Source organism: Xiphophorus couchianus, chromosome 23 (genome assembly GCF_001444195.1).
Source record: "Xiphophorus couchianus chromosome 23, X_couchianus-1.0, whole genome shotgun sequence".
Taxonomy (NCBI): Eukaryota; Metazoa; Chordata; class Actinopteri; order Cyprinodontiformes; family Poeciliidae; genus Xiphophorus; species Xiphophorus couchianus.
The window spans coordinates 23,237,393-23,252,753 of NC_040250.1; the positions used below are offsets into that span (position 1 = coordinate 23,237,393).

Sequence of the window (15,361 nt, forward strand, 5' to 3'; positions counted from 1 at the left end):
TCTCTCTCTTTTGTCTTCCATTCGTCTTCCCCTCTTCTCTCCTTTCACCCACATCTGTTCTTCACTGGCCGTGTTTGGTGTCACCTGAGTCCCAGTGGTGCCGCGGAGGAATCAGGTCATGTTGTAAACTGGTTTCCAGTGCAGCTGCGGTGCCAGTGGGAGCTCGCTGCCCCCACCTCGCCTCCCCATCTACTCTAAATACTGTTAAAGGAGAAAAATGAGGAAGAGGCTCATTAGAACATGAAGAACTGCAATGCCTGCAAGCGTTTTCCATGTGTTGTCACAAACTTCGATGCTCTTTATTGAGATTTTCTGTGACAGGAAAAGACAAGGTAGTACAGATTTGACCCACACTGGATGTAGTCCGAGTAAGTGCTGAGGATGCTTGGCTGAAGCTGTCAGAATGTCTCTACTTACAGTAAAACTAGTCCTGCAACAGCTTGAACTGAAAAGCCGCTCAGAAAGGAAGAAGCCGTTACGCCAACGCTGGACTGCAGTTTACAAATTAATTTTGAATACATATTCTCTGGTTTAATGAGGCTAAAAATGGAAGTGTTTGACCATAATGGCTGCAGACCACCATCTGAGAAACATGGAAGCTGCTGCGTCATGTTTCGCTGCTGTGCTGTCTGGTGGGTTATGTAAAATAGATGGGATCGAGAAACAAATCTGAAGACATCAGCAAGAAAATTTAATCTTGGGTGCAGATGGGTCTTCAAAGTGGACGGTGACCCTTATCGTGATTTCAAATTGGGTACAACGTGACTGAATGTATTCGAGTGACCGATATTAGTCCAACATAAAGTTCATGGGAAGAGGTGAAAAGGCATATGCAAGAAAGTCTACAAATCAGGAATAATGATTTGTAGACTCATTATTCTACAATGAGCCTACATTGTAATGACTACAGTGAGTCATTATACTTATCAAAGTATAATGAGAAGCTTGTGGAAGGATACACAAACCAACAGGTCACGCAGTGTGAAAGATAAGTGGGTATCACTTCATTTGAAGGGTTGTAAATAAGACTGACACGAGACTGTGACAAACATGACATAACACCTGTTATGAGTCTTCATGAATGTCTGCGATTGTTGTCAAGAAGTGTCATTTGGTAAATAATGATACAAAGTTGATACTTTTAATTGGCTTTTAATGCACGTTTTGCATTAAAACTTTGCACTGAAAGTGTCATTACTTACTAAATAATGCAAAGTTTACACTTTTGATGAACTTCTGATGCAACTTTTAGTGGACCTTTGCATTAAAAGTGACATTATTGATGGAATGACACTTCATGACAACAGTCGTAAACATTTATGAAGAGTCATTCATGTTCATGACATGTGTGCTATGTTATGTTTATGACAGTGTCATGTCAGTCTTATGCACACCCCTTCAAATAAAGTGTTTCCGATAAGTCTGCTAGTTATTAATAAAAGTGGTGTACATTTCTGTTTTATTGCTCTCAATTTTTAGCAAATAGAAACAATTTTTGTTATCCAAACTAATCTAAAACAGGAAAGTTTTATTTTTGATGTTATAGCAGACCTGAGGTGGGTAGAGTACCCAAAACATTTACTCAGAACAGCACTACTTTAACATATTTTAACTCGAGTAAAAGCAAAAAGTAGCTGCCCAAGAAAATACTCAAGCAGGAGTAAAACATATTTGGTAAAACGTCTACTCGAGTACAGAGTACCTGATGAAAACATCAATCATTCAACATTTAAAGACTACATCGCCAGATGAACCAAATTTTGGTATTTTAATAACTCGTACAAAAAACATAATTACAAAATGACAAAAAAAAAAAAACATTCCAAATCAATTTATTTCAAAATAAAACTAACAAAAACCGCAGGTGTGTCTGTTGAATTTTTCGTTAAAACATTTAGAGTAACCAGAAATGATTATTCAAGTAAAAAATACTCCATAATGAAATTGGGTAAAAGTAAAGTTCTTTTTCCTAAACGTTTCTCAGTAAATACTCAACTCTGTATCGGTGAAAAATAAATGTGCTTTGCTTTATAACTGAGCTTGAGGCGCTGTGTTGTGTTCATCTAGCTAAAATAAACCTCAACATTTAAACAAAATGTTATGGGAAAAAATGGGAAAAATTTAAAAGAGGTGTGGATACTTTTCTCAAGCCCATTTAAATCTCAAGTTTATATCCTCGGTGGGACTGAACACTCTTGGGGGTTTGCAAAGACGCCACCCTTTCTGCCTCTTTGAAAGCCTCGCGAAATCCAAGCAGAAGGGCGTTTGGGAGAATGCAACACATCCGCATGTCTCTCTTCCTCTCACACAGCGTTGCTTTTCGTGTCTAATTCCAGAGGAGATGAGAAATGGAGGAGGGCAAGTGTGATCTCGCAGGTTGACGAAGCAGCCGCTTCGGTTGTCTTCGCCGCACATGTATGTCTGCATATGCGCGCTTACTCGGATCTGTGATCAGTACAAGAGAGGCAATGTGCAAACAAACAGTCATTGTGATGTATTCCACGTTTAGAAGTGCAAGAAGATGATGAAAGTGCAACATGTAGAGTTGCTGAAAGACAAAGAAAACTGTGTTGCGGAGCCAGGATTGAACGCCAGCTGCAACATCAATAACTCTGTGTGTTTTTTCCAATAATGTAACATTTCTGTTCAGACAGCAGTGAAGTAAAAGCATGGACACTTTGTTATGACACTTTTTTCTTTCTTTTCTTTTTCGTTTCCCTCCACTCCTCCTCCCTTTTGCTCAGGCGGTGCCGTGACAGAGTATGTTTCGCAGGCTCATTTCTAAGTCTGTCTGTTTGCTGTCAACAAGTTTGTGCAAACTGTAGCGGGTCGCATTTCCTCGAGCGTGGTAGGAAAGTCGAGCCTGAGCAGAGGAAGGAAAATCTTTGGGAATTTTTGTGCAAATTTTCATGAGGTGAACATCCAGCAGGAGACTTTTGATTTGTTTGATTTGTTTTCCATTTCAGTTTGGAAATGTGTGGAGAAAGTTTGGAATTAGACATATGTCTGTTTACATTTCTAGATGAATGTGGATGAAGAGGTTTTATTTTCTATGTAGTTCTATTTTGAAGTTCTCTGTTAGTTCTACATCCATCCATCAATCCATCGTTTGATCCATCTGACAATTCATCCATCCATACATCTATTCATACATCCATCCATCTGTTCATCCATCCATTCATCCATCCATCAATTCGTCGTTTGATGGATCCCTCTGTCCATCCATCTATCCATCCATATATCTATTCATACATCCCTCCATCTGTCCATCCATATATCTATTCATACATCCCTCCATCTGTCCATCCATATATCTATTCATACATCCCTCCATCTGTCCATCCATATATCTATTCATACATCCCTCCATCTGTCCATCCATATATCTATTCATACATCCCTCCATCTGTCCATCCATCCATGCATTCATACATCCAATCAACCCTCTATCCAACCGTCTGTCCATCCATCTATCATCCATCCATCCTCCTAATATTTCCTTCCCTCCTTTAAAGTCAGTACTTTCCCATGTTACACATCTGCAGACTAACGGTCGAGAAAATATAAACAAATTTTGTGTTTATACTTTAAGAAACGACCCAGAGTGAAGATTTCTGGCGTGAAACATCAGAACTTCAATATTAGGCGCTTAGGAATCCTGTGCTGGAGTTGCTCTCTTTAGGGGCCTTTTTAATGGCGTACATTTTAAGCTAATTCAGGCCAGCTGTGCTCCGAGTCCGAGCGCATAAACAAAACGCTCGCTAGAGCCTGTGAAGTGAGGCAATTGTGTCGGGCTGCCTCTTATACTGTATAGTATGTGGTTTATTGATTTTCCTGAGCAAACCACACACACACAATGGAGATGGGCACAAGCCTCCCCAAGCCCCCGCCCCGCCCCGCCGCCGCTTTAGCGAGAGGGAAAAGGGAGAAAGGTGATGTGTGAATGGGTGTTCTTGTCTGAGTCATGCCGGTTTGTTTTTCAGCTCCCTCACTCAACAGTCCATTAGCTCATTGTTGGAGGGGGCTGCTATTGGATTCAAGCTGACATGTTCCCTCAAGTCTGAGAGCAAGAGATGAGGGCGCATGCAGCGCTGAGTGCTCTAATATTGTTCACACACACTCACACGCGCGCGTCCGCTAAGATGTGACAAAGAAACGCCGGGCAGGAAAAGAGGGGATAAAAGGAAAAGGGGGGAGGAAGAGTTCATGGGGGGATGAAAAAAAAGAATGGAGTATCGAAACTGTGAAAGGAAATAGGAGGAGATCAAGTTCTCACGTGTCTTTGTTGCTACAATCGTCTGTCGGCGTGAGTTAGCGATTGTTTTGACAATATGACACCTTGTCTGAATGATTGTTGAAAAATACTTCATAATTGGGTGTTAATTTGCCCGAGAGTTTTATATTTCACCTACATGAATGAACACCTGTAGAATAACAGGTCAGTTGTAATTTTGCACGTGTCCAGTTTGGAGAATATAATCTCTGGATTTCATTCAGAATTCTGGTAACATTTTAAAAATTTTTTTTCTGTCTTCCAGGGGCCTCCAACCACCACAGTCAGTCCACGCTGCAGCCTCCACTGCCGCCTCCACACAACCACCACAACCTGTCCCACCAGTCTGCAAACAGCCTGAACAGAAACACACTGAGGGGGGGACGGAACCCCATTCACGCCCCGGCTCCGGGCACCGGAGATGGACCCACCACCCCGGAGTCGGTCCAGCTACAGGACAGCTGGGTGCTCAACAGCAACGTCCCGTTGGAAACCAGGTCGGATGATCAATGTGTATTATTTTATTCTTCTGTTTTTTGTTTTTTTTTTGCAGCCGACAGGGCAACGTTTGCTAAAAACAGTCAGTATATCAGGAGAATCAACCTTGTCTGGCTGTTGATCAGATGAATTTCAGCTTATTTTTTTACTTAAATGCCGACTGATCAGTCAGAAACTCAAAGATCTGATCATTTACTAGTCAGTGAAAGCACCATATCGGTAATCTTTTTGTTTTACCAAAAGCAATTTTTTTTAGCCTAAATTATCTTTTGGCAATAAAAAGAGGGTGATTTTATTTGGCAAAAAAAATACAAAAGCCAATTATCTTAGGAGGGTGACGATATGTAACCACTGCTACCCCACACCGACTTCAACACTCTTCAGTGTGGATGCTGCCACTGAGTGAAAAAAAAAAGTTTGTAATTTTAGCAAACGTTAGCCTAGAGGAGGTGTTTACAAATGAAACCACAGTAAATGCAGAAATGTAAAAAGAAAACTTTTCTACACGTTTAGAGATGCCTACGGTTCACTGAGGCTGTGAAAGAACGAGAGAGAGTGAGACTTAAAGTAGACAACGTAAAGGCTGATTTTACAGCATCTGCTTCGTCACACACATGCTGTGGTGCCTCCTCTGCTTCTCGTGGAAATAATTAAAGACCACTGACACTGGGAAGACAAGGAAAAAACTACGTTTTTTTTTTAAATCTATTTTTATATATTCTTGTAGTTTGCCAAGGAAAATCGCAATCAGAAGATTTACAAAACTGGTTGTCTGAAAGCACTCCCCAACCCCCCCAACAAAAATTGATTAGTGCATCTTTATTAATACATAAGGGTGAAATGAGAATTGAATTGTTTGAGCTGCCCTTTGACTTTGACAGTTTTAATGAGGACTGCATGTTGTGAAACAAAAACATTGATGCCTCTACCAACTGCATTTTAGGTTCTCAGTAGGAAAAAAGGAAACAAAATAAAAAGTGTAAGAATGCAGCAACTGACCGTCAGCCAATAATGAAGGTTGGAGCTGACACCTGACACCTTCTATCAATCACAGGCAAAAATGTGTTTTTCCTTTTCACCTTTTTTGTAATGAGTCTGAACCACATTTTATCATCCTTAGTTCAAGATCTGAACTACTTAGACTCATCAAACCTAAGCTGAATAAACCTACTATTTATTAGGACCACTTTAGAATTAAACAAACATTAAAAGCAGAAATATACAGTACAGACAAAACTGGACAGAAATATTCTGACATTACAGAGTCTTCAAAGCACAGGTTGTGATTTATCAGTCCACTCCTTTTCTTTGTCAAAAGAGGAAAATCCTACTTTTCTCAAAATGTAACTAAAACTAATCTGGACTTTTGAGCTGGATGTGTGGCTCCACTCCTGGTATTAAGTTGTGACAAACTGAAGGTTAAAGACATTTTAGCTCAACAAGTACATTCTGCTTTATAATTCTTCATCCAAACTTAACAAAATGCTGCCAAAGAACACTTAAAAACCTCTATGTGGTTCTAGCAGACACTGCTAAGAGCTACTGTAACTCTAATTGGCAACAAGACGGCCTCATAGCAACACTGTCTCCTCCGAACCCTTCTGAACTAGCTCTCTAAGTGCAAGCTAACTTTTTTTTGGGGGGGGGCTTAAAATGAGTTTGCAGTTTGCACCACGCAAACGGGTTTATTGAACAGGTGAATTTGTATTTCGCAACGTCTTGGAGAAAGCGTTTAAAATCCAGCAGAGCCCGTGTGATAAAAAATTGAAAGGTGTGACGCAATTAAGATGAAAGCTCTTCTTTGAACTTTCCAGTCAATATTAATTTCTAACTATGCAAAGGAGGGAGCTGCAGACTCCGTGTCAGCTGCGGTACAAATCCATACCATTTAAAACACACCAGACAACACCAGGCTGCAAAGTTATCACAAAACTCTGAGAGCAAAGTTATGCAGAACGTGGCCCAAGCTCTGGAAAGGATGGACTGCGGTAATATGGCAGTTCCTGACAACGGTGCTGCTCTTAACGAAAGTAATGTGCTTGAATTTTTTCACATGTTGTCATATTGCAACTGCCAGTGTTAATGTAATGTCTGCAATAAAACAACAAAAAGAAGTGCAGATGTACTTAGCAAAAAAATAATAATAAGTGCAGTCAATTCAGAAACCTTTTAGTACATAAAGCCTGTGTTCATTTAATCCCAGTATCTTTTTAAAATAACCGGCCGACCAAGGACAGAGCTAACCGGCAAAGACACTCAAAGTAACTCTGTAGGAGCTGCAGAGATCCACAGCTCAGGTGGGAGAATTTGTGGACATGGCAACTTTAAAAATGTGCGCTAAGCAAATTTGAATGAGGTTGAGGATTAACAACTAACTACGTGGCCCTCATGATTCTAGAGGGCCACAAAAATATCACTTGAATTTAAGAAATATGCAGTGAAAGCTATAATACTTTAACAGTTTGTTAGTTTAATCAAAATCTTCTGCCACAATCGGCTCCCTGGGGATACATCGAAATGAAAATGAGTCTGACGCCCATGGTCTATCACATGCAATTATTTCGAAAATAAGCATTTTTTGTCGTAGCATGACAAAATGCTGTGCATAAACGTGAATAAGTAAACAGGTGTGAGAACCATCACAAGTGGCTGCAGCACCGATGATATGAACTCAGGGGTCAGGAGGGAGACCAGAAGGCCTGGCTCTCCTTTCTAACACCCCACAGGGAAATTTCTAAATGATTATTTACCCAATTTTGTTCACAGAGGAACCTCTCGTACGCAAGCCCCCGGATCACAAAAGGAAGTGACTCCTGAGCGTGTCGCTCGGAAGCACTCTCTACCCCGTCACAAAGCCTGACACAAAAAGCTACGCATATCAAAGCCATTATGCATGCTACCTGGAGTGAGCTGGCAGGAAATACAAACCATTTTCACACACGCTACACGTGTGCCTTTGCCAGTGTACAAAGAACACTTACTGGGCAAACAGAGCATTCATGCGGGGTATTACTATTCATGAGGCACGCAGTTCGAGGGACGCTGCCGTCCTCCCTGCTAGCATGCTCGCCGCCCGTCTCTTAACGTTTTTGCTCTGCAAGCTGCGTAGCTGTGTTTCTCCTGCTGGGCACTGGAGCTTCCAGCTCTGATGGGTCCAGATAAGCTCCCCCGAGTGCTGGCCCCTTGCAGTATTTATGAGGCCCGGCCATGTTTAATTCAGCCACACTGATATCTGGCCAAAGCTCAGCCAGTGCTGAAGCAGTGTGTTGTTATGCTTGATCGGCAAAGAGGCACGGTGTCGGAACAAGAACACCTTTTAGGAAAGAAAAAACGATTCTCACAGTTGCTTATCAGGACCCGCGTTGCCGTGGGGATGCGCAAATCATTCGGAGACTTTTTCTGTCTTTCTTTCTCTTTCTTTTTTTTACTTATTTTATTTAACCGGGTACGTTGATGGAAAATAAATTCTCATTTTCAACAACAACCTGTTCAGAAAGCGTTAAAATATGATACAGCAGAATATCATACATCATAGAAAAAAATAAAAGTACAACCATATTCATACTGACCAAATGTATTATAATCCACATATGAACAGTTTCCAAGAACAGCTGCATTAATCAGACGCTGTGGTTTTAACTGGGATGTGAACGTACTGAGCTCTAGCCATTTTTTGCAAGTCGTTCCAATCATTTGGTGCCGCAAAATGAAACGAGAACCGGCCTCAGGATGTAGGAACTCTTAGATCCATCAGAGTGATGAGTTTATAAAAACATAAAATGGGAGTATCGTTGGAAATACTGATAAGAGGGCAAAGGTATGGAGGGGTTTTGCCATTGATAGTTTTGTAGATTAATTTGTACCAGTTTATTAATCTGCTTGAATGGAGTGATGGCAGCGTTTTACAAGTGAGTATAGATGTCAATGGTGCGCATTAAAACGGATAGCAGTTACAAAAATGTATTACAGAGTGATTGATGACATCTTGCTAATGGAGTAGAGTTTTAGATACAGATTTGTATATCACCATGTGGGAGGGCGCGTGGTGATGGGCGGGATCTTGCGAGGAGTTCCAGTTTTATCTGTCATTTCTGCTGTCAGGAATAGTTCAGTGGCCTCTGCTGAAACAAAACTGAAGTATGAATTACTTTTTTTAATTTATTTTTTGTCTTTCCGAGGGTGTACACGATTGCCCACTTCACAGTGGCCGTGCTCCCTCAGAGGCAGTGTTTGTCCATGCTCAGGTGGCGGCGTTGGGCTTGGCTCGGAGCCTGCCGCTGTGAATGGAGCCCAGAGCTCCGCCCTCCGGCCTGGATCGAGCCCCGGCCGCTCGGTGGTCCTGGCTGCGACGGAGGACGAGAAGGGAATGTCTGGAGCTGCTGGAGCTTGTGATTGGGTCGGAGCCAGCAACGCAGAGCCAAAAAGTCACAGCAACCCTGCGCTGGCAGTAGGCGTCCTCCATCTCATTACAACCGGCAGCTATAGGAAATGATGAGCAACCTGCTCGCGTGAGGGAGCCACTGCCATGTGATTGAGTGCGTTTGTGTTTACTGTGTGATTACATCCAAGCATGTGTGCTCCCAGCGATTGAGACTGGGCCCCCCTGTCGTGATCATATGTAAATCCTGGCATTTGATGTCCACTCGTTGTGGTGAAAGCGTGCGTGCGTGTGTGTGGGTGTGTGTATGTACGTGCGGCCTGACCCAATACTTTGACAGCCCTGAGAGGATGAAGATTGATCACCTAAGAGCACTCTAGGGCTCGGATGACTGGCAGAGTCGGAGAGAGATAGAAATTGACGATCGGGGGAGCGGGAAGATAGCAGAGAAATATAAGTCGGCGGAGAAGTGGGGGTAGAAAGAAAGGGTTTACGGTAGAGGAGGGAGAGATAAAGAGGGGGAGAGAGAGGCAAAGAAATTGAGAGAAGTGGTGATTGAAGGAGATTGTTTTGGGGAGTGTGTGTGAGAGAAGATAGAAAGGCTGAGGAGGGAGATTGGGAACCGAGGAACATGGATACATTTACCAGTGTGAGATAAATGACTATAGATGGCTCCCGCTATCGAGGGTGTGCGTACGTGTGTGTTTGTAAGGCAGAATGAGAAAAAGAGGAGAAGAGCGCATTTTTCTATGTGAGGGCGAGTGCACATGTGTATACATGTGTTGCAGCATTTTGTGAGAAAGCACCTGATTTCCAATTGGTCCCTCGGAGCCTTTTTGTCTCGCTGATGCCAGGTTCAATCTCTCTCTGTGATCTCAGGACGTTCCCCAGCACCCCCACCCCACTGCCCACTCCACTGTGGGCCACAAGTCTAAGGGAGAAATAAGCTCCCCGAGAAGGCTGCAGCATCTCAATTTATCTGGAGAGAACGGCGGAGGATGGGGTTAGGGAGGGTGGGTTACTTTCAAATGCATTACTGAGGCGACAGGGAGAAGATCCAACCTGTGGGAAAGGATCGAGAAAAGATTTATTCTCAGCTGTGCAGCCGCTCCTGTAATGTGCAGCCATTACTCCTTAACGTTATGCAACGCTTATTAACAGTATGACCTTGCATTCTCTTAACGTTTGCTTTAAAATTAATATTCGGCTTTTCTTCTCCGCTCCTCTAATAATCGGGAAAAAAAATTTGTTTTCCTCCAACTGCATTCTCTTTTAAAGTTTTTTGTTTTTCTAGCTTAATGCCAAAAGCGAATCTGTTTATGCTTGAGACCATAACCAGTGCAGCAGCAGTACGGATTTGTATCTACACTGAAAAACACTTGTTTATATTTATCATGAACATATTTTCAAAAGTGAAAGCAAATTACCACCATTTTACATGAGCTCTTAAATAACCAAACTGACCAGACTAACTAACATTTTGAAGTCTATTCTCTGAGCTGGGACTGGGATGATGTGCTCTATCTTTCTGGTTTTAGTGAGAACTCAAGCAGGTTGACCAGTGAAGATAAAGATAAACGTATGGATGTTCAGAAATTTAAAAAAAAAAATCCCCAGTGAAATAGCCTTTTAGCTAAGCTCCAAGCAGACACTGTTCAGCACTGAAAGTGACAAATGGTTGTCTCAGTTTATACATCATTTAAATCTGCTCTGCCATGGTTTGGGCAATTAAAGCACTTTTTACAATAGAGTCACATTCATTCAGACGTTTGAGCCACAGTTATTCGTTGCTTTTGTATAACTGAGAGTTACCTTCATATCTTTGAGAGAAAACAAAGGGCTTTTCAATATTAGGAAGCAGTAACCACAGCATTGTTCCTTGCTCTCTTGTCCAACAGCTGGTCAGCTGGAGGTCGGCTTCTGAGAAAGGTGCATTTCTTTTCCCAGACAGTTGCTGTTTTGATCCCCAGCTTTCCCAGTCCACACGCCGAGAGTCGCGACGCCGGCACTGAGCGAGATGACGTCCGCACTGCCTCCCAACTACCAAAAGCAGCAGAGAGACAGATGTGAAATTTATTCAAATGTTGGCCATACATAGCTGTAGATTTACATTCCATGAGTCAGAGTCTGATGTTAACAGCAGATTAATCACAAAAGGTCAGTGATTTAATCATCTGTCGAGGAAGAGCAGTTTCATGACACATTCTGGATTAAGTCATGCATTTAATCATCATGTGTCACGCATTAATTAACCGCCTTTTAGTTTATGGCACAGGGGTAGACATGCCTTGTTTTGTTTTTTTTCTTCTTTTAAAGCAAGCAACTTATGCTGATCTAGAGCCAATAAACTACAAGTTATGCAACAAAGTTTCAAGAGAGATTGAACCTGCTAATCTATTCTTAATAGTCTGGGCATTGGCCAGTTGTTGGGTTTATGGAGTGAGTTATTGGAAACCTGATCAAATGAAATTGATAGTTGCTTTTCATAGTTTTATTTTTTTATGCATCCGTGATCTCCTTTTCCAAAAGTGGGCTGCAGAGGTAATAGGTCCAGTAGGGGAACACAGAAATCTTCCTCGTCAGCTCTCTCTAGTGTATCCTGTGCAGCCCCTGCAGTGACCTGAAGGGATTTATACTCCCTCCAGCATGTATTTGGTCCACCCTGTGGCCTTCCTCCAGTGGGACTTGCCTGGCAAACCTTCGAAGGATCCAGGAGGCATCCCGAACAGAACCAAATCTACTGATTTTTTTTTTTTTTTTAAGCAGAGATGCAGCAGAGATCTTGTCTCTGAATCCAGCTGACCTGCGAGAAGGACATTTCAGCTGCTGATCTGCAAGATGCCTTTCTTTGCGTTATGATCCATGTCTTATGACCACTGGGGGAGAGCAGAGATTGATGGGCAAAACGAGAGCTTAGCTCTTTAGCTCAGCTGTTTTAAACCAGAACAGTACCCGCATTCTTGCAGAAGAGGCCTCGGGTTATCTATTCATCTCCTGACCGATCGTTTGTGAACGTGACATCAAGATAATTAAAATTCTCCACAGTAGAACTGCATGGTGGGATTTGCCTTTTTCCGGTCGGGCTTTTAGGGCCTCGGAGGAGTTGACTCTGGTCCCACTCGCTTCGCAATCGTCTCCGATCTGCTCAAGTGCATGCTGAAGTTCATGCCCTGAAGATGCAAGCATTACTACATCATCTGCAAAAAGCAAAAAAAATTTAATTTAAATTAAATAAGACCCTGTCATTCCCAAACCCAACGCCCTGCTCTGCACTACCAAAGGACTTCATCCGAAGTTCCAAAATCGACTCACATTTTGCGTAGACCAAAATTTTTTCCCGTCACCCGAATGAACTACCTCTGTTCAAAGTGTCTTCAGATTGGTCAGAAGGTTTTTGCCGTGCCCTCAGACAGAATTGTCAACATTTCTCTTCATCTAATCCGCTGCCTCTCTACGGTTTTTGTATCTAGACGAGACATGAATACCTTTTGAGGAACTCAACTGACGAAACTGAGGAATTATTTGTACAATTCTTCACTAAATAGCTGTTATACTAACAAGACTTGCAAATGGTCAGTAACTCCTGATGGAAATTGTAACATTGAATGAAGTACGTCAGGGCTTTCAGTCTGGAGACCCAATCCATGACAGGCAGCACATTTTGGCTTTTGTCTGTCGTCAATAGCATCATCTGAATAAACATCCCTCATACAGTTCTCACCTTCCGCTTGTTTTGGGGTTTTTTTCTTCGTATCTTTTGTTGTTTTTCCTCTCTCTCGTTTTTTTGTAATTACAGAAGGTAACAGTTGTCAGCGGTTTCCTCCACCATATTCCCCTCCCAGAGAGATTTGTGTTTAATTCTCAGATCCGAGTGTTTTCATGGCCACTCCCTTAACAAGTCGACCTCCCTTAATTGTTCTCTACATCTGACATGTGTTGATGCGTCTCAGGCTGCCATCCTCGTATTAGCCAGAGCTGAGAAAATGAGCCGTGTTTCCGTGGCTGTGTAAAAGCGTGTGTGTGTGTGTTCGCTCAGGGGGAATGCCAGCTTTGACTTGCCGCTAATTACCCAGCATGCTCTCTGTTCGGTGGTTAATTGTCCAGGTCCTCGTTTTCTCTCGATGGGACGTAGCGTTGGGGGGGGAGGCGTGGGGCTGAGAAAAAAAAACACGTCCTGTCTTCTTCTTCTCTGCCCGTCTTCCAGTGCGTAGCCTTCCATCTCCATCTTCCTTCCTTTACGTCACTTGTTGCTCAGCGGGGATGCAAATTAAACCTCCGGCTGCCGTAGCAGGACAAGCCGGCGGAAGAAAACTCGCACAAATTTGTGCCGCCCGTGCGTGCGTGGGTGCTTACCTCTAGATCTCAGTGTAAATGTTTGTCAGTGTGTGATTTAGGTTTTTGTTTGTTCGGAGTATTTGTGTGTCTAAAGAGTTAGACGCGAGGGGAGCCGGAGCTGGGAGGTAGGGGTCTCTTGTCAGCTTTCTCTAATTATGTGTGGCATTTCCATACTGGACCACTGTCGAAAAAAATGTAATAGGCTAAATAAATAAACAGATGCACAAAACACACACGGACGCATAAATACACAGCCCAGCCCTTGCCTAATGATACAGAGCTGTGATTGTTGGCTGCCTGCTATGATAGAACCCCTCCATTGCCGTCCGCAACATAAATCAATGTCAATTACCTCCCCAGAGCACATTAGACACTTTCCATTCCTGCTCATAATTAGTGCGGACCGTAGACATATTCCCATCCCACACAGGCTCGCCGAGCGCCGTCTGCACACAAACAACAAAGCCTTGGACTGAAACGATTTCGCTGGGCGAGTTCAAATGCATACCGGCACATCAAAAATCGCATGCATTGTGTCGCGCAGAATGCGAGCGGCTCGCCGGCTCGCTCGCCGCGCGTTAGGAGGATTGTAATTAATTAGCGCCGGCCTTGCCATCACAGAGTGCTTCAATGGCTGTGAAAATGAGTTCAAGCAGACACAAGCTGCTTGACCTTGGGGAAAGTGGGCGCGCGTTTTGTTGTGCGCACACCCCACGCGTATGTGCATCCTTGCGTTTGGCAGCATATATGAATTTTGCATGCATAATAAAAAAGGGTGAGGGGTGGGGTATTTTTAGACAATAACATCATATTTCCTTTACCTGCCGTCTCCCCATGCTCCCCGTGCCTCCGTCTGTCAGGTGTGTTTTTGTTCCTCCTTTCTCCCCTTTTCTCTCATGCAACACACCTGACAGGTATGTCAGGTAACGGGGAAGGAGGGGAATCCGGGGGGACAGCAATCCAACAATCAGTGGTATAAAATGCAGAAAGAGTGGGAGAAGGAGGACCAGCACCAACAGACTGAATAATTGATAGAGAGAGTGGAGCAGTGCTCCCAAAACAAATCTTCATGCTCGGAGCCCATTACCTGTTTTTAGCAAAGAAAAAAAAAAAGACACACAGGCTCTCTGTTTTGTTAACAGCGGTGATTAAAGGCATCAAAATGATAGGGGGGAGCGGAGGGGCTCAAAGCAGAGATAAGCTCTGTTTCCCTGCTTCTCAAAGGACAGCCAATAGTCTGAATTCTAGTGACAGTGGGCTGCATTAGAAAAAGGACAGCCCTGACACACATTCAGGCAGACATGAGTCACAAGTCCTGGACTGGAGGCGGAGAAGAGTGACAAATCCAGTTGACGGAGAGGAAAAAGAGACTCGGAGCCCTCATAACTCATTCTAGTTATGAGAATCTCTTTACCAAGAGTGAGTCAAGAAGTTTAGGGTTTAGCTCTTCTGTTTGGAAATTCCCACAGAGCAAGTGAAGTAAGGTAGGGCTGTGAGAAAAAGAAACCATTTTTCTCTATTTTCTGCCACTCAAAGTAGAAATAGTGACACGTACAATAGCAGCAGAGGCCCAATCAAGGTATTTTTACGTTGTTAACTCCATAATCTGAAACCAAAATTCAACTCCCAAATATTGATTTCCGAACTCTTGCCGAGATAAAATGTTAGTGTTGTTTCTAAATGAATGTGAACTTGTTTTCTTTGCATCATTCAAGGTCTGAAATCACTGCGTCGTTTTTGTTATTTTGACCATTTTTCATTTTCTGCAAATAAATACTACATTTTTGCTCAGAATTTCGAATGTTGTTTAGTGGTTTATAGAATAAAGAACAAAGTTAATTTTACTCGAATATATACATATAGAGAGTAAAATAAGA

The 15,361-nt window shown here is 42.8% G+C and overlaps 1 protein-coding gene across 5 annotated transcripts in view; it reads left to right on the forward strand.

The window, feature by feature from the left end:
- tenm2a (teneurin transmembrane protein 2a) overlaps window positions 1–15,361 on the forward strand; it is a 282,137-nt gene that overhangs the window by 199,017 nt on the left and 67,759 nt on the right. For all 5 annotated transcript variants that reach the window (XM_028008949.1, XM_028008947.1, XM_028008948.1 and 2 more), the window contains one exon: window positions 4,539–4,770. In XM_028008949.1, coding sequence (XP_027864750.1) covers window positions 4,539–4,770 — 232 coding nt within the window. The remainder of the gene's footprint in view (window positions 1–4,538; window positions 4,771–15,361) is intronic.